This window comes from Tiliqua scincoides, chromosome 4 (assembly GCF_035046505.1).
Source record: "Tiliqua scincoides isolate rTilSci1 chromosome 4, rTilSci1.hap2, whole genome shotgun sequence".
Taxonomy (NCBI): domain Eukaryota; kingdom Metazoa; phylum Chordata; class Lepidosauria; order Squamata; family Scincidae; genus Tiliqua; species Tiliqua scincoides.
In genome coordinates this window covers 21520503-21545057 of record NC_089824.1, presented here as the reverse complement: position 1 = coordinate 21545057, position 24555 = coordinate 21520503, and the positions used below count along the sequence as shown (strand labels likewise).

Sequence of the window (24555 nt, the reverse complement as noted above, 5' to 3'; positions counted from 1 at the left end):
AAAAGCACAAAGTGCAGCTTTTAATCAGTGATTCACTAACTCTGTACAGCAGCCTCAAGCCTTTGCTTTAACAGCCCCATGTGACTTTAGGACAGGCCTGTAAATTATCCATTTCTTAATATGGTCAACTAATAAGAGTGTCTTTAAATTATCACTGCTCTTTCTGCTCTAATTATGAGCACTTTCTAAGTATTGTTGACCCACTTCTCTTTAACCTCACCAAGGGCTCTGATCTTCCAAGTTTTCTTTGCAAATATATTTTTCCCCATTATCCATCCAGTTAGCAACAGGTAAAGAATTCGGTTGTACTCGTGTCAATATTTTCATCAGCTTGGGCTTAACAAGCTTCCTCCCCTCCCCACAACAGGGCTTCCAGTTATACCTGTTGACAAATGCCAAAATAAGTTACCGCATATAACAAGTTTTCAGAACTTAAAAAAAAGGAAAAAAATTAGAATGGGAAAGAATACACACATAGGAAGGTACGTGTCCCTGGATCACCTTAGAAACAAACATGCACACACACTTGCAAGGCTTTCCACAGGAATGGAAGATAGTCAACCAGAAGCTGCTTGCAACCTAGATAACCCAAGAACTCTGCTTTTGTGCAAGGGGAACAGCTGCAGTTAGGAAACAGGGTTCCAGAGAACCAAGTTCTCCTCACTACTCCCACATTATGCCTGACAGAAGCCATGTATATGCTCACAAACAGAAACGTTCTGTGGATGAACTTTTTACACAACGCTAATCCCATTAGGACATCTTCCAAGGTTCCCCACCCTAACTACATTTTTTTTCCCTAGGCTCCGTCAATAAGAGTACAAGCCAAATCAAAATAGCAAACAGAAAAACCTTTGATTTGGTTGCTCCCTACATCCTTCAACAAAATTTCGTACAACTTTGTGTATCGTATTTGCAACATTCCAAACATGCAACTAAGACGAGAGGCAGGTGAACAGCTCTCCCTTACTCGAGGGCATGCTTGTCATTCTTTGTCACTCCTCCAACTCTCTGGGTATGAAACAGTAGAGGGTAATGGAGCAGAAAATGTGGAGGGAAGGACAGTGTTGGGTTAGAGCAGTGGTTCCCAACCTGGGGGTCCTTACCCCCAGGACAACCGGAAATAATGTCTTCCCCTATAAGGGGAGTGGTGACTGGCAATATATGTGCAAGGTAGAGATAGGCTGCCTCTGATTGCCAGATGCAGGGTACGGCACCAGGACACAGGTTGTGTCTGTTGTTTAGTGGGTTACCTGAAGCATTTGGTGGGCCACTGTGAGATATATGAAGCTGGACTAGATGGGCCTGTGGCCTGATCCAGTGGGTCTCTTCTTATGCTCTTATAGCAGGGATGGCAACTCAGCAGCAACAGCACTTCCAGTATCATGTCGCTACGTAGAAAAACAGAACTTACTAGGGGGTCACAGTGGTCCTCTGGAGCGTGCAGGGGTACACAACCCCCTCTGCAGGCCTCCCTGTGCATCTGAATGGCTCCCTGAAGCTATCACAACCCACTTCTGGTTTTTGATGTGTCACCTTAAAAGGGAATGAACAGGATCACCTGAGTTTTGCTGGACCACAGTGCCCCCCAACAGCGACAGAAAGGGATACTGCAGTCAACCAACCTAAGAAGACAAGTTATTTAGGAAGCCATTAGATATCTAAATAAAAGAACCCTCCTGGGCTTGGTTCCCCAATCCGGGCAACTTGTTCTTCAAAAAAGAAGCTAAATAGACTCATGCCCTGATGTTTGCCTGCTCAGGAATGACCATCAACCCATGTTCTACCATGCCCTTCATATTCTTTGGATCGTTGCCTGCCCATTCTGGAACCTACCCTGGACCTGTTCGACAATACTATTTGCTTCAGATCTCAAAAGGCTCTGACACAAATATATAATAAGGGGATGGAAACATGCACTTTGATAAGGCAGCGGATTTGCTACTCCAGAACAGAGCTCAGAAAGATGACCTGCACCCGGAACTCACTGTTCGTCACTGCTATCTCTGCCGTTTCCTCATACACAGCTGCCCCCCCTCCCCAAGCTCTAACTACAATACTAGCTTCAAAAGGAAACATCAACCAACCATACTAGATTATTTGGCAGCTTGTAGGTTAATAAAGAAAAGGTTGGTCGGCATCCCTCGTTACACTATTGGCCACCTCACAAGTGGCCCAACTTAGCGCTCAGTCAAAACGTCAAGAGGGTAATCCTTTGAAACCTAGAGCTTGAAAGGAAACAGTCAGTCAAAGAGAATACAATTTGCAAGGATTCCTATTGATGTGATTGCTCAGCCACATGATATCAGATTGTCAATACCTTATTCCAGTGGGCTTCCGGTTAAAGCCCCAAAGCTTCTCTTCAGTATGCTCTTTGCAATGTTTTTCCTATTAGTCCTTTCCAGGGCTAGGCTTTCTTTGGGACTCAAACCCTGCTTCAATCATCATTTCTTGCTATTTAGGCCAGTAAAATCTCTTTGATACCTGATGTGCAGTTTTGCCTTGTATATCTTTCCTAGGAAGCTCATACCACTTGGCCCGAAAGCCTCGCCGCAGGCAGTGCTGATCAAAGACACCACCTCCCCTTCTTCGGCTGTAACCAAACCCCGTGAGCTTGATCCATATAACAGCCCCATCAACATGACAAGCCTCTAAAATTTTCGCCTAAGGGTTGTCTCTCTTCCATACCCAATCCAACGTATTAAATTCCTTCTCTTCTTGCTCCAGTTTTGGGTTGCCCTCTCTTTGCCCAAAGGAGAAGCATGGTGTTATCAAGAGCGGATTAAAAAACTATACATTCAGAGAATGAATGCAAAGTTGTAGGTTTTCCATAACTGTGCGGTATTTGTTCCAACTAGCAAAAGGAGAAGCAGACATGAACGCAGGCAGATGCTCGCCCACACTGCAATGCTCATATAAGGTGCGCTGAATTTATTTTATTGCATTTATAGTCTGCCTTGATTCCATGACGGAACTCAAGACAGACCACAACAAAAGGTGTACTTTGTTATGAAATGCACAACTACCTTATGTACTTTGAGACCACAACATGTGATGGCCATGTTGCGGAAAGATCAACCAATAGCTGTTAAGTCATGATAGCCAAATGGAACCTCCAGTTTCAGGGGCAGGTGTGTCACTCAGTGCCATGTAGGAGTAACAGCACTGGAGAACTATGGCCTTCATGCCCTGTTGCTGGGTTTTCCTTTAGACATCTGATAGGCCATTGTGGGAATACAAATTAGATGGACTTTTTGTCTTATCCAACTGGGCTCTTCTTATGTTCAGCATGAAGTGTTCCACCCAGAGAATGACTAACAGAGCTGCACATCAGGGTGTAGACTGAAGGAAAATTTGTTGATGCTGATGAAAACATACACCCTCTTTCTGCATGCAACACGCCTGCTGAACGGAAGTATAGCTGGATTGGGGCCACTGTGTCTGACTAATAGTAATGCTTAGCATTTACACAGTGCTGTAGAGTAGTCAAGCATCTTCAGGTTCCTTCTCACTCAGTAAGATGGACAGTATAGTTCTCCCATATTGCAGAGAGGGGCATGAAGATGAGACAGTAGCTAAAGGCCACCTACCAAATTAGTGTCCAAAAAGGCAATTTTTCAACTGGGGATTTGCCAGAATATAACTCAACACTTTCTCACTGTAGTAAAACAGCAGCTCTCCATTGGTTTCAAAACACTCTTGGTATTTTGTGTAACCTCTACAAGAAAATGAGTGTAATCACGATCATTACTATCTTTCTACCAATTTGTATATATTTTAGAGTCCGTTGGTGAATATTTCTAATTTTGTTTTTATGCCATGTATCATCATGTTGTTTCAACTTGGTCATATGGCACATTGCATAGGACATTTAAAAAAAAAAAAAAAAGATAAACCAATACAAACATACAACCAGGGCTGGTGCTATCATTAAGCAAACTGGGTAGCCATCTAGAGTGCAGACTTCAGAAGGGTGCAGTACAGACCTCTGAGGGGCACAGTTTTATTCAGATTAGTTTGTTTTTTTTTAAACCATGTTTAAAAACCCATGCAAATGACAATTTATTTTGAGATATATACCACAGCATACATAAGAAGTGAAAATGCACTTAAATTTTTAGTCTTACAGCCAGATCTGGGGGATGGGGGGGGAATAGTTAGCCTGGCATTGGCCCTGCATACAACGTGCAACAGTTGAGCTTTACAAGAGGTGCAGAAAGATAGTTGCTGCACATGAAAACTCTCAGGACAGGAACACCCCAAAGAGGCAATTGCTCACAGCTGCTTTCCCTCCTCTTCTGCTCATGCAATGCTGAAGAATATTACAAATGCTGTTTACAGCAAATTTCTAACACACACACACACACACACACACCCCTGGAGGAGAAAAAAAAAAATCACAACTTCTTTTTAAAAAAAACTATCAAAGAAGGTTTACCAATAATTTTGAAATATTTTCTTTCTTGGCTAGTATCCATCACGGATATTATCAAATAGCATTGCGCTGCATGGGAAATATTAGCAATCGTGAAGCGATTTAGCAAAATCCATCCAACCTGGGCATCTGCAAGTCATGCCCCTTGCCTGAACTTCTTCAAGCAAGTTCATAATAAATCTGACACTTCATAAAGCAACTGCTTCCATTAGCACCCTACCGCTGCTCCAGCCAAAACCTTGCAACCAGATACCGCCACACTTGTACGCTGCCCAGCCGAGTCAGACTCCATACAGGGTTCTCAGAAACTAAGGCTCTGATTCCACCCCCACCCCAACCGAAGAGTTCAATGCATCGCACTAGGCTATCAAGAAAGCAATATATTACTATCGCCAGCAAAAGAGCATTGCTGCTACACAATTATTTTACTTGGAACATAAATGATGCTTATACTAACGGAAAGAACCAAAAGTACAGTCCTCATTTCTTCTTAAGATTTTTTTTTTCTCTCAAGTTTACAAATGGAAAGAACTTTCAGCAATTCCAGCTAATTTGTGAAACTGACAGGCTACCTCACTGCCATAATTTCAAATCACATCTAAGTGGTATAAAAGGAAATAAAACCTTTTAAGTAGCACAGTATGTACTCTGCACTTGAAAATAAATATCTCAGAATTTTGAACCATCTGCTTCCATAAACTCTCAATTCTGTACTTGCACATATACTGAATGCATTTCCTAGTTCGCTTCTGGTAGTTGTGGGGAGGGACAAAAAGCTATACATAGTACTTATCTGGAACACACTGAAAAAATCAGACTTCACCAGACATTGTACATTCATTTTAATGCCCATTTTTGTAGCCATAAAGATGAGAAACTGGCGTTGTTTTAAAAAAAAAAGTGAATTGAAGTTTTCAAGGCATGGAAATCCTCACAGCCTGTCATCACGTTAAAGTCACTGGGGTATAGGGTTTCTACAACCATTAATCTATCTAGCTTAGCAGCCCAATCTTATGTCTCTCTCAACCCCGCCCCCCAACAGGGCCCTACTGTATGTGACCTCAGGTGGCCACACTCTCTCACACAAACATTGAGATTGCATCTCGATTCAGAGATTGCTGCTTACATCTTGCTCTTTCTGTGTTTTGCTTTGCTCTATATAGGCAGCTTACTAACAGAAGAAGGGGACACAGGATCCTCTACACACTTAGTGGTACAAGCCACAAGGGAAGCTACATCGTGCTAGCAGGGGTGACCAGCGCAATTCCAGCTGTTCCTATGGGGCTGCTAACCTACTTGCTTCAGACAGGCCCTGCAGCTTTGCAAACTTGATGACAGCTAGTGATATAATTGGTGCAGCCAGACTTCACCGTTACCTGCTACTTTGATATCTGCAGGCATACCTGACGATCATGGGGCTGTTGGCAGCAGAACTCCAAGACTGATAAGTCTCTGTGCTTCTATAGATGCTAGCAGAGTTACTAGGAAGGCTGAACCTCCAGGGGGTTGTTTGGTTTTTGCTACCCTGTAGTTCTCACACCATGCTGAAGCGCCAAACTACTATTCCCAGATAGTACCGCTGTATAGTCATTGATAGGTTACACTTCATCAGAGGCCTGGATGGTTGCAGATATGAAGGCTGACACCAAAATTGAAAAAAGTGGGAGGCAAATTTCAGGGTTATTCCCAAACACAGTTTTCAAGGGAAATTTTCAATTTCTAAACCCCTGTGGAAGATATATGGAACACCCAATGATGTCATAAAGTTGTATTAATGGTGCAGGCAGCGCTTTAAAAATTAGTCTCAAATTGATTTTAAAAAAGTAATGGCAATATTTCTTAACTGACAAGCGCATACTGCAGATAAATGTGATGACAGACAACAGTCGTGTTCTAAGGAAGAAGTGGCAGCGCACACGATGTGTGCTTATAATGTGTGGTCAAAAGGTAAAGCTAATTGGACGCACTCAATGTCACATGCAATGCAAAAGACCCACTGATGGGTAATTTCTTTGAGAAGTCTAATTCACACACTCACAGATCAGCAAAACTGTGTTAAGCACCAGCATTTCAATATGGATTAGCATCTGGCTGCCTTTCAGAATTTCTAAATGATCGTCAACGGCATAATTGCCCAGAGACAGCTCTTAACTCATGCTCTGGTAATTTGCAAGGATTTTCAGTAAAAATCATTAGAAACGGATAACTCTAGCAGTAGACCATGGATCACATGGTACTTAACAGTATTTCAGAAAGACAGCACATACACAGACAGAATCTATCTAGTTCACTCGAAAGAAAGATCTGACCCAAATGATTATCTACGTATACAATTGAAAGGCTCACTTTTACATGACCACATTAAAGAATGCTACAGACATCCTCTGGTATTGCAGATCTGGTTATTTGAGGTTCCGGGCAGCCCCCATGGCTCCCCATTACTTTTGTTTACTATATTCCCCTGATGTAATATCTTGCTTGAACAAATGCTATAAGCCAGGGGTCTCCAAACTAAGGTCCGGGGGCCACATCCTGCCCGCCACAAGATTTTATCTGGCCTGCAGCAACTTTTTTTTTGTCAAAGCATTCGCTAATGTTTGACATTTTTACTCATTATATACCATTTCTCTTTGTCATTGTCAAATTTCTCTTTTGTTCTGAATCATATTGTGCTGATTACAAAAAAAGAGACAAATACAACTTATTCATTTAAGTTTCATTCATTTATAAAACTGATTTTTTTCAGCCTGCAAAAATGTGTAAAATATATGATGCGGCCCTCATACTGAGAAGTTTGGAGACCTCTGCTATGAAGCAAAAGGCTTAAAGCAAGACAAGCAGGCAGGCAGCCTATAGCCTAGAAGGGAGACTAAGAGCAAACAGGACAAGGGCATTTGCAACCCTTGTCCTCTCACCGGTATGCCCAGGGTCTCTGAGAGCAATTTTATCAGGGGGGGCAAAGTTTCTTTTGGGCCCCTTTACAAAAGGGGGAGGGGTGAAACAGAACGGGGGAGGGTTGTGATGGGTAAGCAGAATAGAGGCAGGAGGGGTGAAACAGGGTGGGGTGAGAGCAGACCAGCTGGAAAAGTCTTTGGAGCCCAGGTCTACCAACCCATGTAGCATCAGTAGTGTTCCCAGCATCCCCAGTCGTGGTAGTGTCCCTAGCATTCCATGTGGGTAACAACTCTGAGTAGATAGGAAACTTTTGGGGCCCCTCCTTTGGCTCCTGGGCCCCCCTTTTGACCCTGGTCCCAGGTAAAAATTACCCCCTTTACCCCCCCCCTCTCCTAGGCCCTGGGTATGCCAGTGGGTTGGGGACCTCTTCTAGTTTGTTCTGGGATATGCAAACATGGCAAAGACAATGAGAGCCTCTTCTACTGCTGAGAATAGACTCCTGTTGTTTTGTACCTCCCAAAAATGGCAGTGAAAGGTGACCTCTGATGATCAGCGCTATGTAGTGTTGGGTGACTTGCTGGCTGGCGGGTTGGAAGTATTCATTCCTGGGCAGTGCATCTGTGAACACCTGCTCTAGTTCATTAATTTTTTCTGCAGTTTTTGAATGACTACACTTGTTATAGCAGTAAAATATTTTAGGTCAAGAAATTCCTTTTTTCATTTTTATACGCTTATTTAGCTATATATATCTCTAAAAGACTTCCTATTGATTACTTTCGGTGGAAAAAAAAGAGGCAATGAAGATGGTTACATTTGGTAGTGAAGTACTTGTTGGAGTATATGAAAAGGTTTTGGTAGAGACAATATATGGGGTTGCACTTAAAATCTCAGCTGCTAAACTTCCTTTAGCAACCATTTCTGATTTTTATATATGGAAGTATTTTCGCACAAAAAGTTTGTCATGAAGTTCTTTCTCCAGCTGTTCACAGAGTGACTACTATCATCAACCTCTTGCAGAGATCTGCCTTTAAAATGACCTGCAAAGGTCAAAAACCCAGCATCTTGGTGGAACATGCTGGTGGAAGTGTATTTTTTTAGAGACTTGTTAAAACAAAACAGAACACACGGAAGCAAAGAGTTGTAAATGGAAACACATTTTTGTATCCGTGACATGTAGATCTCTATGAAAGAGACTTCAACTTCTACTGGGCATCAGTTTTGTAACTTAAACATTATTTAAGGAGCTGCTTGAAAGTTCAAGTCATTTCTTGAGCCATGAAATCATTTGGAACCCTTCTCTTGAGGGAGGTTTAACATCCACCTTTGCAAACAGCTGTCCCCCAAATGCAGCGCCACCATTCACCGCAGAAAGACCAGTGGAACTAGAAGAAAATGTTTTCTACACCCTGACCTTTATTAAGGCTGCTGTGAAAATGGTGGTCAAAACATGCAAACAGGATAGGTGGGGTATGGAGTAAGAAGGTGTGAAGATGACAACTGCCTTTGATTGGGCCATATGGAATGAAGAACCAGAGAGTTAACAAAGAAAGGAAGGCATGGAAAAATCTGGCCGATGTGCGGAAAAAAGCAGATGGCACAATCACAGGCCTATGTGTGATGGTGAACCAAGCTTTCCAGAACCTTCAGTTGGATTTAAAGTTTAAAGATGCAATCAATTTATATGCAATAGCTCAGTGGTTCTTGAACTGGGAGTTGTGACCCAGAAGCGGGTTGCGACCTGATTTTTGATGGGTGGCTGGGCTACTGCCATGTCATCCCCCAGAATGCCTTGTGGTCTTGCATTCTGGAGCATGACTTGGAAGGCGCAAGACATCCTGGGGTATGACCCAAGCATCCCAGCCGACAAAGTGGGTTGCAGCAATTAAAAGTTTGAGAACTGCAACAATAGCTGCATTATATATACAGCATCCTTAGCTTTTTAAGCCATCTTCTCCAAGCCATCTTCTTCTTCCCCGTGCTTGCGGGGATTCATTTGAAACAGGATTTCTGATAAGAATGTGGCTTAGGGCTCAAGCTGACAGAATATTTGTCAACTATACTCACTGAATGCCAATTGTTGGAGACAAAACTCTTTAAGCTAATCAACAGATAAAGAATAGCCACAAGTGCTTGCTGAAAGCAGTGTTGTGTATTTTATTAACATTCTAAAGAGCTTTTCCCGCCTGCATGCAGGGCCATGGGATTGATTAATTAATGTGGATTATTTAGTAAGAATTCATTCATGTGGTAGTCATTATGTGATCTGTGATTACATGGTCTTAGGGTAGATTATCCAATTAAGGGAGGATTGCAAGCAAAGATAGATGATGCAGAGATTTTGGGGTCATGAATTCTCATCCATCCTCATATTTGAGGAGATACAATCTAACCATTAGTTATGCTTGCTTGTTTTTGCTTTTTTTTTTGGCAAGAACAATGTGTATCAGGATCTGTACCTGTGAGAAACATATTGCCCAATAGGATAATTCATACAAGGCTACTGCTTTTCAAGTCATACCATTGTATACCAAGACTGTAACTTGTTTCTACTGACTAATTTGATAATTTTCTTTACATTTTCCAGATGAAGTAGAAATAATCCTTTTGATTCAGATTAGGAGTTAAGATGCTATAGTGAAGTCAGAACATACTAATGCAATATGATCTTATGCTTTTTTATTTATTTTATTTTTCTGTTCCTACAAAACAGAATCATTTCTGGAATCCTCAGTGTAAGCTATATGTTTTAAAACAATGCACACTGCAAGCTGCAAGTTGCAACATTTCTGAGAGGCGTGCACAATGAAAAGTTGTCCTTCCACTGGGTTAGCCTATATGGGGAAAGAGGTGAGTATCTATGAGTAACAGAATTCTCCTTGTTCAGGTGGTGAAGCAAGGTCTGTGTTTCCTCAATTACTAGAGACAGATCTATTTCTTGTTAGCATTTGGGCTGATTAAGCCGGGGCGTCCTTCCCACTAGTCATCTGAAACCAGAGGTGTATTTGTCCTGCGATTATGCTCCTATAATTATGGAACTGGTCAGTGATTTCTGGCACAAACACACTCTCTAGTCTTTCACAAGCCTTGCCTCAGGCCTACCAGGAATTATTTACAGGGGCTGTGGGCAGGTCAAAATATAGGGTTTCGTTAAGGTTGCGCATGTCCTGGTTTTCAGGAACAGCACACACGTTTACTTAGAGGCCTAGAAGTTTGATGTGTTACTGAGTGAGCAGTAGCATTGCACTGTCATGAAAGGACAGCACATTCTGTATTCAAAATTGTTATACACCCATTGAACTCTCTAGCTGACCAGCTGAGTCACTAAGCATCTCCACTGCCAAGTACACTACAGCTAGCTGTTGCAATATTTTAGTTCTTTATTGTCATTACACTATTTATATACTGCCTTTCTCGTAGACTCAAGGCAGAGTAAGGACAAAGGGAAAGGTTCAAAGTCAAATGATCTGAAAATTCACATAACTGTGGAGCATACAAATGATCCAAGTAAAAAGTCTTAAGCCTTTATAATGGGGCAAAATACACGCTTTGAATTCCCTTAGTGGTATCCATTGGCGGTACTGGGAAAGCAGGTAAGATCTGGCAGTCTCCCTCTTTCTTCATAGCGCTAGTGACCTGTCCTGTTGTATCATAAGCAGCCCAATTTTAACCTGCACTGGCGCCAAGCAGCCTATGCTGTATCCACTGTTGGTTAGGGAGAGGCTGGAGGTCTAAATCACTAGTGCAAATCTAAGCAGCCACATGTAGGGCTCTCATGCACAGGACCCGGGTTAGGATATGGTGGAGACAAAAGAAAGAAATGGTTCTCTGACCCCAAAGAGCTCACAAACTTTTAAAAAAGATGCAAAACAGACACCAGCAACAGCCACTGGAAAAGAGTACTATGCTGGGTGAAGAGATAAAATTGCTCTCCCCCTGCTAAATGTAAAAGGTCACCACTAAGGACTGAGTACTAAATGTAAGAGGACTGCACGAAGGCTGGACTGTGATGGTAGTTTTTTGCTGTTCTAGAGAACTGGTGATATGATGGAATCGTTTCCTACGGGTTGCACACATGCTGTTTGCTATTGTCTCTCACCAAAACAGTTCTCCAAATACAGGCATGCCCCTTATCCACAGGGGTTTTGTTATGGAAACACCTGCAGATATCTGGAACCATGGATATGGGCGAACACCCAACCCCGCAGTTCAGGGGCCACCCCACCCCATTTGGAGGTAAGGAAGCAGAGTTCCATCACCTCCAGAGGGCGCACGGGGTGGCGGACCTGATCCACAGGTAACTCATGGAAATGAGAACCATGGATATAGGGTCCACCCTCTACTTCATAACTTGAATAAGGATGCACATGATGAGGTGCTTCTGTCACAGCACCATTGGCCCTCTGGAAAAAGAAACTCAACTTTCTTTATGAAATGGGATCTGGGCTGCTACAGTCCTAAACAAGTTACGAGTAGATTGGATTAGAGAATAATTAAATTACGTAGGAGCAAAACAACTGTAAAATTAGTACACATGAACAATTGCCTCATTTTGTGACAGTTAAAAGTTGCCTAGCCTTGAGTGCTGATTATAAAGCACAATGAGTTGTAAAGGTATTGTCTTTACAACAATGGAAGGTTGTCTCCTTCAATCCAAGATTGTGAAATTAGGAAACTGGATTACAGAACCAATCATAGATAGGAAGAATAACCCCCCAAGTGGAACAGACTTTCTGCTTGGAAATTGCAACACTACACACAGTCAATCTTTTGATAAGAGACTGAAAAAAGCCACAGTCACCTCCAAAAAGGTTAGCAATAACTGAGCAAAACAGAAAACTCAAATGTTATAAAATATTTGGTTACAAAGAAGCAGAGAGTGAAGACTGATGAGAGAAAAAAGAAAAGACCATTTGGATCTGTTTTTATACGGAAACATTTAAGGTCAACTACATACAGACTAGACTCAGGCCACAAACACCCTGCTTTGTGTAGTGTTAGGAAAAACAGAAGTAGCCACTTTAGAGCATTTAGATATCTTCTCTTAGAAAGCCGCCCCCCCCACCTTTGTTTCTTGCCCCTCTGATAGCCAGAAGTACCAAAACTCCCAGATCATTCAAGGGCAGATTTTAATATGTGCTCCATATGCCAATTATTGCGTAATAAAAACGGACGATTATTTCTTTCAACAATTAAGATCCAAAATGGACAAGGCATTGTCAAATTACCCAAAATGTAGCTTCTAAAGCCTCCCAAAAGCTTTGGCCAAATCACAGAACTTTGTGCTGGGCAGCCTCTTCTACAGCATGTCACCCCAGAAGGCGCAGCGCACCGATTTCTCAGGGGAAGCAGCTGCCCACTGCGATGAGCGGTAGCTGCAGTGTGGAACGGTAAGGCTTTGCCACTGCCGTGCCAGACCCAGAATGGTAATCCCAGCGCACTGGATTTGACCGGCAGGCTGGTGCTTGGAGGCCCCCGCTCTAATGGAAAGGAAACTGTGGGCGCTACTTTGGTTAGGGTGCACTGTAGATATTTTTCTGAGAATTGCGCCTGCTTATAACACTTTAAAATACATTTCGCCCTCAGAGAGCATGGAAAGCCAAAAGAACTAGGCAACTGTTCATTGGCATCGCAAAACTAATAGCATTATTGGAAGCAGAAACAGTTGGCTGTTCTTAAGATACCTTATTAATGTGTTTAACTTGAAGCTTTCACCTGTGAAATGGAAGGCTTTGGTCCAGGTCACACAGAATCATCTCTTGGCAAAACAACCCGAGTTTTGAGTTAATTTTAAAAACACAAGAACCTGAGATTTCTGGTAACAGCAAGAATCAAGATATTAACAAGGCGAGGCTATTAATCCTGTTATTGTGTTTTCTTCCCAAGGAAAATCCAATTCTGGATGGCATCCAAAACCTATCAGTTTGGAAAAGCTGAAAAAGCATTTAGGTATTTCTCTCTCTTTTTCCTTTTTAAAATCAACAACATTTAATAGTGCCTCTGAGCTATTTATGGACTGGGAAAGAGAACAATTTTTAACACATTATCTGTTTTATACCCGGTAATATTTTATTCATTAACATGGCAATACTTTTTTCTCTTTTCTTCCCATGCTATCCCAAAACAGTAGGAATGGTCATTTTAATGAATCATCTAATCAAAAGATCTGCCTGAAGGACTGAAGTTTTTCCTGCTTCTATATCGCATATCTGGATTCAAAAGATGACTTTGGATTCCATCATGTTAATTGTGAGAACTGTTACTAAGAAGTAACTGTGCGTAGATCCATTATTTTATTTGTCACATTTGTCACATTAACTGAGCCACAGTGATGACTCAACATTCATGAAGATTGTGCTACTGCAGTAAAACACTATCAGACACCAACGAATAAAATATGTTGAAAAACAGCACAGCCACTGGAAGGGAAATGAGGGTTGAGGGTATGCTGTGATATCAGCACCATTCATTCAAATGCCATCCCAGATAGCAGGTACACAACAAAGTCTACAAGCAAAGATATCTTTATGATTAAATCATCTCACCTCTTATCTTCTTAGCCTTGATGTCTGCTGTATCTAGTAACTATATACATTCATCCTTCTAGATGTGCAGATATGTACAAGGCTGGAGGCCCTCATTCTGAACAGATGTTGGTGTTTCATTTACCACTTAAGTGGGTAATAAAAATAGTAGCGCAAGACAAGAAAACCCATTGGCTCTTTTCTGCCCCCCCCCGACCCCATGCCTTCCATTCTAAATTTGCAGTTAAAATATTATTATTATTTATTAACAGTATTTATACTGTACATTATATGAAATTAACAGTATTTAACAGTATAAATACAATAATCTTCTATTCTGTTGCTTCATTTTTGAGAGGGGAACTTCTTTGGACCCCCAAGTTGAAGAAGTCAGAGGCACTTAACATTTCTACAGTTTGGGTTTTACTGCCAAAAAAGTCACCATCCTATATTGGTTATAAATTTTGAAGAAAGTGTTCTGAGAGTGTAAAGAAGTCAGTTACATATCCTGCTCATCCCTCTTACTTCATAGAGATCCAAGAAATTGTCCTCACAACATTCTTTTCTCCTTGCAAACTCATCACTGGATTCCCCCATCTTGATGCTTTGGAACTTGTGGTGAATATTTATCCCATCTGCTCCTCTGTCTTCAGTAGTTAGACATTATTTTCCAAAAATGAAGAATGCCAAAGTAATCACTGCTAGAACACTATGGGCTTACACCAAGGCATTGCTAGAAGAGTCACAAAAGTTAAATGTGAAGCTTAAGGGAATAGCTTCTGATGAAAGATTTAGTAGTAATAAAAGTACGGTTTAGCACCACAGTGATTAATAAGGGGAATGTGAGGACAGCCTAGAAATATTAAAAGGTTGGAAACTGCTGTAGGGGAAAAGGGATAAAGTATTGCAGAACCCAGGGGACCTCAGTATGAGAAATGGGATGAAAAAGATCATTGCCATAAAATTTGAGCAGGCGGGGTGAGGGGGTAGGCAAAAATCCAAAACTGAAAGATTCATTAAATTATGTGTCATTTCTGCCTTGGGAGATGGGCAAGTCCCCCTCACTAGAACACTAGGAATAGCCTAATACTGGAAGATGAGTGAGAGGAGGCTCTGCCTGAGGTATTGGCATAACTTGGTATATGCCAGCTCCTTATATCTATATTATCCCAGAGCCAAGCCTATACATGGCTACAAAGAAGGAAGTCCCATTATAGTCAATGGGCTTACTCCCAGGTAAGTGGACAGGACTGCAGCCTCAATCTCTCTCCCTTCTCCTAGGAACTGTTATAGCCATACAAAGAGGTATAAGAAAAATTATCAAGAGCATAACTGAGACACCTCCAAAACACAAAGCAGTACTTCAACTTGCAACACTGAAACTCCTATTAAGACACACTTGGTGCAGTTCTAGGGGTAGAAATAAGTTCCATCAAGTTCAGTGGAATTTACACCCTAGCAAGCATGCTTAAAACGGCAACCTCAAAATTCTTATAGGGGAAAAAAAGAAACAAGCAACTCCTGATTCAAATCCAGACCTCTGATGGGAGCCTCACTGCTGTTCATGCTTTTAGTTCATCAATCTCTCTACTTCCACCTCACCATTTCAGGCGTGTGAACTAGAATTACATGGAGGCACCATTATGCAATGGCCTTCATAAACACCACAGTTTTACCTTCCCTTGCTTGAAATGAACTTGGTTTTCTGGAAACATGAAAAGGATAGACAAAACAGCTAGCTAAGTAGGTGGACAGGTGGTGAGACAAGGCTGGAAATGGAAGAAGGAAACTTGCTTGTAGGTTTCACTGAGAAGGAAAAGGGGTCTTTAACAGGGACTCCTTAGGATAGCCCAGCAACAAGTTTTGGTTTGGCCACTGCAATACAGTGAAAGAGCAAAAGAAAAAGAGATGCATTAAGCATTCTTCATGAAATTAATTGCAGTCTTCCAACACCAGCTTACAGTTCAACTCTTTCTTTGTTTTGCTTCTGGTGCTGCCTGCCATTCTTTCCTGCCCACTGCCCTATGCATATCATGGCCTTTCAAGAGATCGCCCTCAATGCCGTAGGAAGAACAACGACAACCAGTCATTGCACATGTAGCTGTTTTACCATGCCTAAAAAGGAAAGAAGTACACAGATTGATAGTTCCTACAAAACCACACTGACAGATAAACATTTCAATCTATATTATGTATGGATACCAACACCAAGCAAACAAGATTCAATTCCTCTGGCATGAGGTCTGCAAAAGCGGCTTCTATGGTTATCATTGTGTGTAACGGTAGAGCATATAAATAGCAAAATGAAATGTAAACAAAATGAACAGAAATAGAAAGCATATGTCAGAAAGCACACGCATTTGACCCTGCCCCACCAAAAATATCCTCGTTTCCTGTTCTCAGTTTAATCCATCACAATCTAGGACTGTCTTTGGTTATATAATCTAATACTTATCCCACATGTTGCTGTGAGTTTATAGACTAATAACATTAGGAAGGGAGGTTTTTCTCATCATTTTTAACAGATATTTATGGAGATTTGAGTTTTTAAAATCAATGAATACCACTTCCCTTACTACTTCCTGTTTTTCCTCTATAGTTAAAAAGGTTCACCAGAAAATGTATGATATCAGGAAGTTGCTACTTTCCTAAAATAAACATAATGCAATCATATTATTGGAGTGCTACCCTATGCATGTATATTGCGAAGTAACCAGTGAGGTCTGTGGGACATGTTCCCAGGTAAACATACATAGGATTGCAGCCTGACCATTTTTCCACAGAGGGCAGCAAACATTGGGAATGATTTAGTCTGAAGCACATGTGGGCCAAAAATCAGAAGTGTGCAGCTATATGCCAAAGGTCTACATATGAAGCTGCTTATGCCAAATCAGATGCTTGATCCATCTAATCTTGCCTACTCTGTCAGCAGCTCTTCATGGTTTTAAGTGGAGATCTTTCCCGATCTTTTATTTTTGTATTTGTTAGCTGCCTTGAGAATATTTTGGGTGAAAAGATAGGACAGAAATAGAAACAAACAAATATCTGGAAGTTGAGCCTGAGCACAAAGCATACGCTCTTCCCCATGACCTCTTGCAACTCATGTGCTCTTCTGCACACATGCATCAAAAAGCTGTTTCTGTTGACCCAGCTTCTGCATCAATCAGAATCAACAGGATTCTCTGGAGTCGCTCATAAGTATTATGTGGTTCAGGAGATGAATCTTATCTTACAGTGTACTGAACAAAATGCTGTACAGCAGAATGAATCCCATCAATGCACAGCAACACAACACAACTGAGGCTGTGCTTCTAGCACTTTGCGCTAGTGAACAAGGTGGTGTAAGACTTGGATGGCTTCTCTGAGACTTGAAAAACACTCTGAGTTAAACAAGCAAGGCTTTAGTCAGGGAAAGAGCTCATAAATATTGTTTTGGCATTCTGAATCCTTACCTCCCGGACAGTGCCTCAGGGCCATTTTACATCTTCTGGATTCTGCAATTGTTGGGCACGGTATTGTGTCCTTTGCTGGCTTTTTCACAATTTGTCTTGTTCTCGTTTCCAAACCCCACTTAAATCCACATGTCTTGTTATTTCTGCTGCAAGCGCCCCATTCACTCCACGGACCCACTTCGCAGCCTTCTGAGGAAATCAAAACAGACACACACAACACATAACATGTTAGCGGCCCCTGTCTTTGGCTTCTTTGCTTTTAGCTCCTCCAAAATTATATTAAAAAAAAGAAAAGAAAGAAAGAAATCCAGAAGTGGCAGTTTACTAGTTAGTCAAATGTAAGACATGGTTTTATTGCAGTAGAAGGAAATTTCCACAGGTTAACCCTGTTTAGCCCCCACCTATTTAGGGCTAACCACAGGTTAACCCTATTTAGCACCACCACCACCAAATGAAAGGAAGAATCTCTCTCTGAAATATGTCGAGGAGGGAATAAAACCCCTATTATGCAATGAACTCTTCTTTTTATTCTTTGCTGTTATTTTCATCCTTTCCATCCAAAGCCAGTTGCTTTTGGGTGGCATGCCAATTCCTTTAAATCAAGTAAATCTCTGGTCTGGTGGAGAAATAGCAGGCTTAGAGCAAAGGAACACCAGAGCCTTGCTGAATCAGCCCAGGGGTCCATCTAGTCCAGTATCTTGTTTCCACTATTGGCTAGCCCTGATGCTTCCAAGAGTCCACAACTGGACTTCCAGCCACAGTTGCATGATGGCAACAAATCTCTCTAGCTGTTTGCCTCTCCATCAACTGGTATTTTCTATATTCAAAAAAAATGTTGCTTTCAAACCTATAGGTTCCATAGTCACTGGTAGACCCATCCTCAATAAATATATCCAATTACTGTACATTTCAAGCCATCTAAGCCAGGGGCAGCACCACAGCAAATAACATAATTTAACAAGAAAATAACAAGAAAATCAGGAGTCAAAGGACAGTTACCACTACAATTCAGAGGCAGCATTTAAAAGTATCTACTCAACACTGAGGGGTAGATGAGTTTCAGAAAACCATACAATAGTCTTTCACTTGGGATTACCAGAAAATGCAAGGATGATTATATGGCATTTTGCAGTTTATAAGGGAATAGGTCCCTGCCCTGAAGAGTTCAAAATTAGTGATACTGTCACTAAACAGCCTACTTAAAAATAAATAAATATGGTTTTCACATCATCCATGCTGGTTTTCCATGTGCACAAGGAAAATCAAAGCAACTAAGTACAGGAGGGCTTCAGAGCATCCTTTATGATTTACTTGGAGAAAAGCCATCAGGTTTCAGAATCAGAGATTTCCCCAGGAACCATTACTCTAGATTTATTAATGGTAAGATAAATTGCATTGCTCTAACCTTATTATAGCACATTAGCAGTTTGCATCTAGATTATGCACCAGCACTAGCCAAAGGTTTTATGCAGTGATGTAATGTGTGAACTTGAAGACCTCTCTTGACATCCAGACAGGTTTGGACAGCAAGAGAATTCTTTTATGTAAAAATAAAAAAACAAAACAAAGAAAACCACAGCACTAATATAAACTCTCCAATATTTCCCAGAAAAAGATAGAGACCCTTTTTTGTAACTGGAGCATCTCACTGCTCAAGCAGTCTACTTCCCCCACCTTTGGGAAATGGGCTCATCTTTGCTTATTTTATATTAAAGTTGGATAGGAAGGAACAGTTATGGAATGGAAATCTATGTTTGTATATATGTACGTTGAAGCCATGATGCATCTGTCCCCACCCACCACCACCTGTGATACAAATTAGTGACTCAAAAGAGTGGAATCCTAAAGGACTCCAGTGTGCAAATATTCCCAGTAACACAGGGGTGGACAACCTTTCAACTTAGGGCTCCTGGACTTTTAACAATTGTGTAGCTGCACCTGCTGAAATTCCCTTCTCTACACAGGGAATCTCTAAAATCTCCCACAATGGCAAAAAGACAAAACATGGATGCTATTTATCAGGAACAGGTACCAGAAAATTGGAACAGTGGAACTCAATATAGGGTTGCTGAGGATTGTCAGCAAAATCCTGCACTACGACCCCCATAATGCCTCTCACCTGCCCCCTGATGGCACATTGGGTGCTACTGCCAGCACTGAGAGTTCAGGGTTCAGCCTCACCATGTGGGTGAGTGCAGGTCTCAGGCCAGTCAACCTCGGATGCCAACCTATGGTTGAACTGCATGCAAATGGATCGTTCAACCTAATCCATCCAAATGAGGGGGGGAACTTAAGCAGGCCCTTTAACATCATGCAGGTACTGTAATACAAGAGAAGGTCTTAATTAACCACTCACCCACACACTCCATAGTTTCTTCTAGGGGAGCAAAGCCATCAGGGCATTCTCCAAAGCAACGGCCTCTGTAGAGATAAAAGCCAGGCTTGCACTTGGTGCAAAAGTCTCGGCTAAAGCAAGAATCGCAGTTCTCTATTCTGCATCCTAAGGAAGGGAGAAAAAAACAAAAGAAAGATAGAAAGATAGAAAGATAGAAAGAAAGAAAATCACAAATTTTTGAATTTTGTAAACTCATCAAGCAACACATAGCAAACACTGGAGCAGGACTCGATACAGTCAGTTCCCTTTACATGCAAATTCACTTATCTGTGAGGGGCAGAATAGACACCTACCTCTCTTTCTCATTAATCCGCTAATGCTGTGCTAGTGCACTTGGGGTATGGAGGGCTCGGGCAGCAATGAGCAGGCAGGTGGGCGTGAGAGGGGTTGCAGGAGGAAGAGAAGAAGACACAGTGGCCTCCTCACAAGCAGAAGGCAACGTTGGTGCTCTGCAGGGGGAAGAGGAAGATGCCTATACCAGTGGTTCTCACACATTTAGCACCAGGACCCACTTTTTAGAATGAGAATCTGTCAGGACCCACCGGAAGTGATGTCATGACTGGAAGTGACATCATCAAGCAGGAAAAATTTTCACAATCCTAGGCTCCAATCCTACCCACATTTACTCAGAAGTAAGTCCCACTGGCTATCATTACTAAAAGCATATAAAGAGTAGACTGTTCAAAGTACAGTTCTGTAACATTTCCCCAAATGCAGTCACATACCACGGCAGCATCAAGTCTAATATATTAAAAATATTGAAATGAATGGGGACCCAACTGAAATTGGCTCACGACCCACCTAGTGGGTCCCAACCCACAGTTTGAGAAACACTGGCCTATACAGTATACAGCTGACAGGGGATAGGGTTGTGGTAATCACATCCAGCCAATTATACTTCTCATTTTTTAGAAAGTTGTCTGGATTGGATCAATTTTCCACATCAAATGCACACTGGTATTGGCCCATGGAGAATTGTCAGACAAATTTGTGCCCACTTCCAGACTTGCCCCACCATCTTGGGGATTCCAGCTGAACCTTCACAACCCTAGTGATGATCAGAGGTCTCTGGAAGGCTACTTGAGTGCTGCTCTGGGGTTGGGACAAGCCCAGGGAAGGAACCAAGAGACAGGTGGAGGAGTAGGTGAAACAACCCCCTTCCCATTGCTGAACCCCGAGGCCTCATGGTTGAGCCAGCAACCTTCAACGAGTCGAGGGATAGCCAGCACAGAGAACGGCCATCACCATTGCCACATCCTTCAATGCATCAAGAGATATCCAGAACGCAGGACGAAGCAAAAGAAGATGGAGAAATTGATGAGCCCTCACTATCACCCATCCACATAGACTTCCAGTTAAGATTCAGGTTCATAATGTTCAGAGGATGTATGGCGAAGAGGGTCCTCTGGAACCTAACCCCTTTTTCCCCATTTTCCCCAATGATTTGGTATCTGCTAATTCAGTATCCACTAGGTTTTTCCGTAACTTAACCCTAGCGAATAACAAGAATTGACTGTACTTAGTAAAGTCTAGAGATTAAGATATGATGCTTTCTGTTCCTCAAACTTTACATAGCGTCTAGAAACATTTACCCAACGATGTGATATCATGTTGGGTGTTTCCCTGTCCCTGAAATTCTTCAGTAGGTGTCTATTGTTTCTTAAAAGCCTAAGAAAACAATATGAGAGAAAAACATGAAGCCTCGACATTAGTTGTATCTTAGATTATCAGGAGTCAGGCTACGCTATCCCTTTGCTGTACTGCAACTGACAAGTTAAAATACCAGCCAAATACTTGCTCTCGCTGTATATTGGAAAACCAACATATTGCTTTCTTTTTGCTGCTTTTAGCATATATGGGGGCCCCGTATCAACAGATTATGTTATCTGAGGATCCGGTCCATGCGGGACTCCTATGCGCACCCCCTCCAGAGGCAAGGGGAGCTCTGCAGACTGAAACTGAGCCCTAGAACTAAAAAAAAAAACTTCCAGTTTTTCCATGAAACTGGCACTTTTAATGCCTTATAAGGCATTGGGAGGCCCGGGAAAGCCCAGAGGGTCAATACATGGCTTGAGGTTCAACCCTATCCAACTTCCAGCACAGAGGCAGGTGTGCCAATGGGGTGCACACTGCATCTTCTGGTGGCAGGGGCAGTCAGAGACCTCCTCAAAGTAAGGGAATGTTTGTTCCCTTACTTTGAGGTTGCATCGGTACAAGAACATTGGATAGAATTGGGCCTTAGTTTTGTACATTCACATCATTGGGGATGAGGGATATAGCTATAGGGTTTCTTTCAGTGTTCAACTGAACACAATATTCAAAGCAGAACACAATATTCAAAGAACAATATATATGAACATAATATTCAAAGCAGCAACATATCTAAAGCTGATTTTTTCTCATGGGTTGCTTTATAAAAGAGAGCGCACATTGGAAATATTTTGCTTGAAAATTTTTAGACACGAGTTAAAGTACAAAAGCTTCATTTTGTTACCTCTCTCTTTCCACTCAGTCTTGAGGGAGTCTTATCCAAAATACCTTACCATCAAAACTGCACAGAGAATACAGATGGCGCTTCCCACTGAGAAATCTTAACTTTAAGTTTCTTGGCCCTAGATCATAGTGAGATAGTCCACATATCTTTTGTTTTTGCCTTTCCTGGCAGTCACTCTCTTATGTTTGGATGATTCCTCATCCCAGGAATGCTTATCATTACATCTTGGGAAATGCCAACTGCTCTTTGTATCACAAATGTTGGAATTAAGATTTTTTTATGGCTGCAAAAGTTATTTTCAACTTCTCATGGTAGGCAAGTGCATCTGAATGCCAAGCTTTGATCGAGCTCTCCACATAGCATGGCCTGCGCTTCGGTCAATGTCCTGGTCACTCTCTGGGGTTCTGAGACGACTCTGGCAATGGGTACCGTTCCTTCTACGACTCCCTGGTTCCACTTCAAGATTTCCTCCATGTATACTCTAGCTCAGCAGTTTTCAACCTTTTTCATTTCATGCCACATTGAGAAAGTACTAACATTATCAAGACACATCATCAGTTTTTGTTGTTTTTTTTTTTACTATTGACAAAGCACATCACACTGCCGGCTGGAGGCTCACATCCCCCAGTGGCCCTACTATTATATGAGCCACCCCCATACTCCTGCAGCACACCTGCAGACCATTCCTGGCACACCAATGTGCCCTGGCACAGTGACTGAAAATCGCTGCTCTAGCTATTATCCCAACTACTTCATTGCCTCAGCTTCTTAGAGAACCAGTAAACTGACTGTGCAATGTCCAGAGAGAATAGATGATAGCTAGTGTGTGTGTGTACAATGTGTCTACCACCAAAGACATTTCAAAAACCCAAAGAGCAACAAGAGCCTTGTTAGAACCATAAAGCCATGGTTCTTGTCAACCATAAAGCCCCCCCCCCCATTCAGAATAGTCAATAAACTCTCAGCTCCACCAGTCTTCATCTGGTCGAACTTCATCTAGATGAGATGGAAATCACACAGAAATTCTGCACAACTCATTCATCATCCTTCTGTCCAAAACTAAAACATCAGATCCAGAACATAACCTGTTATGTGGATTGGGCCAAGGACATAGTGAGATAGCCCCCTGATTGTCATGCCAAGTTGTCTCCATTGAGGTAACATCAGAGGGTGACCAGCAACTCTGGATTTGAGACCACCTCTGTGAATTCAGAAAGGGAGACTTGGGAGGTAGGGAGGTCAGAACACCTACAGGACCCCTATTCTGTCCAGTTTGCTCAAGAAAAAGTACCATCAAACTCAATGCTAAACTTGACAGAAAGCCTAGAGAGAAGTTAAAGTTTTATGGACCACTGCAACCTTCCCTTCGTCCATCAAGCCCATCAGACCACCCTGGCTTGTATTACTGAGGTTTGGATGGACAAACTGGGGTTTGTGTGTGTATGTCAGCCTTGGAGTTACTTGGAGTAGCACCATCATGTTGGTGCTAACATATACTCACAAACCCCAGCTTGTCTACCCATATCTCAGTAATACAAGCCAGGGTGGTCTGTTTCTCCAGTATAAACACATGAAGCTGCTACTAGTCATCTAGCTCGGTTTTGACTAAACTGACTATGACTGGCAACACTGACCAGGGTTTCCAGTAAAGAGACATTTCTACCCATGTTAGGAGATGTCAGGGACTGAACCTGGGGCCTAAGGCATGCAAAATAGGTTTTGTGCCACTGAGATATGGCCCACACCCTACATTCAAGGCCTGGATCACAAATGCTTTCCTGTGAACTGCCCTGGCATTTAACAACAGCAGTACTGTTCCTAATGGGAGCCTAGCATTACACTTCAAACCTTCAAGTCTGTGGAAAGCACTGGAACAGGGTAGGTATTGCTGACCTCCCTTTCCATTATCTGGACTGGTCAGATACTTCCACTTGAGGTAGCTTCCCATAGAAAGATCTGCTCTATTAAGTCTGCCATTGCCTTGGATCAAATCACCTACAACACCTTTATCAAGTAAAGGGTAATTTTGCATAGGAGGGTAATTTGCTTCCTTCAACCTAGCAAGAAATTAGGTACACAGCTCGAGAGATGAAGTTGCCTCAGCCTTTCCCAAAGTGTGTGTCGCATGCAAGGTGGGTCGTGGGTTGGGTCCTCCTGCCTGCCCTTGTGTCGAAATGGATTTTGGAGCCATTCCCAGAAGCATTAGGTGGCCCTGTAAACCCCTTCTGGATTGTGCCAGGCCAGCAATCCACTCTACTGGCCTCTATGGACGTCAGAATGGCCCACAGAAATCTACAAAAGCCACTTCCAGTTTTCAGAGACAACTTCTGGTTTTTGGAGGCAAACTGGGAGTGGCTTTCAGA

General features: G+C 42.1%; 1 protein-coding gene across 3 annotated transcripts in view; it reads right to left on the bottom strand.

The window, feature by feature from the left end:
• The window catches only part of RSPO2 (R-spondin 2), a 133894-nt gene that overhangs the window by 28284 nt on the left and 81055 nt on the right, over positions 1-24555 (bottom strand). For 2 of the 3 annotated variants that reach the window (XM_066625786.1, XM_066625785.1), the window contains 2 exons: positions 19660-19803; positions 17304-17492 (listed from right to left, as the gene is read on the bottom strand). In XM_066625786.1, the coding sequence (XP_066481883.1) occupies positions 17304-17492; positions 19660-19803 (333 nt within the window). The remainder of the gene's footprint in view (positions 1-17303; positions 17493-19659; positions 19804-24555) is intronic. The other variant, XM_066625788.1, reaches the window with a different exon arrangement.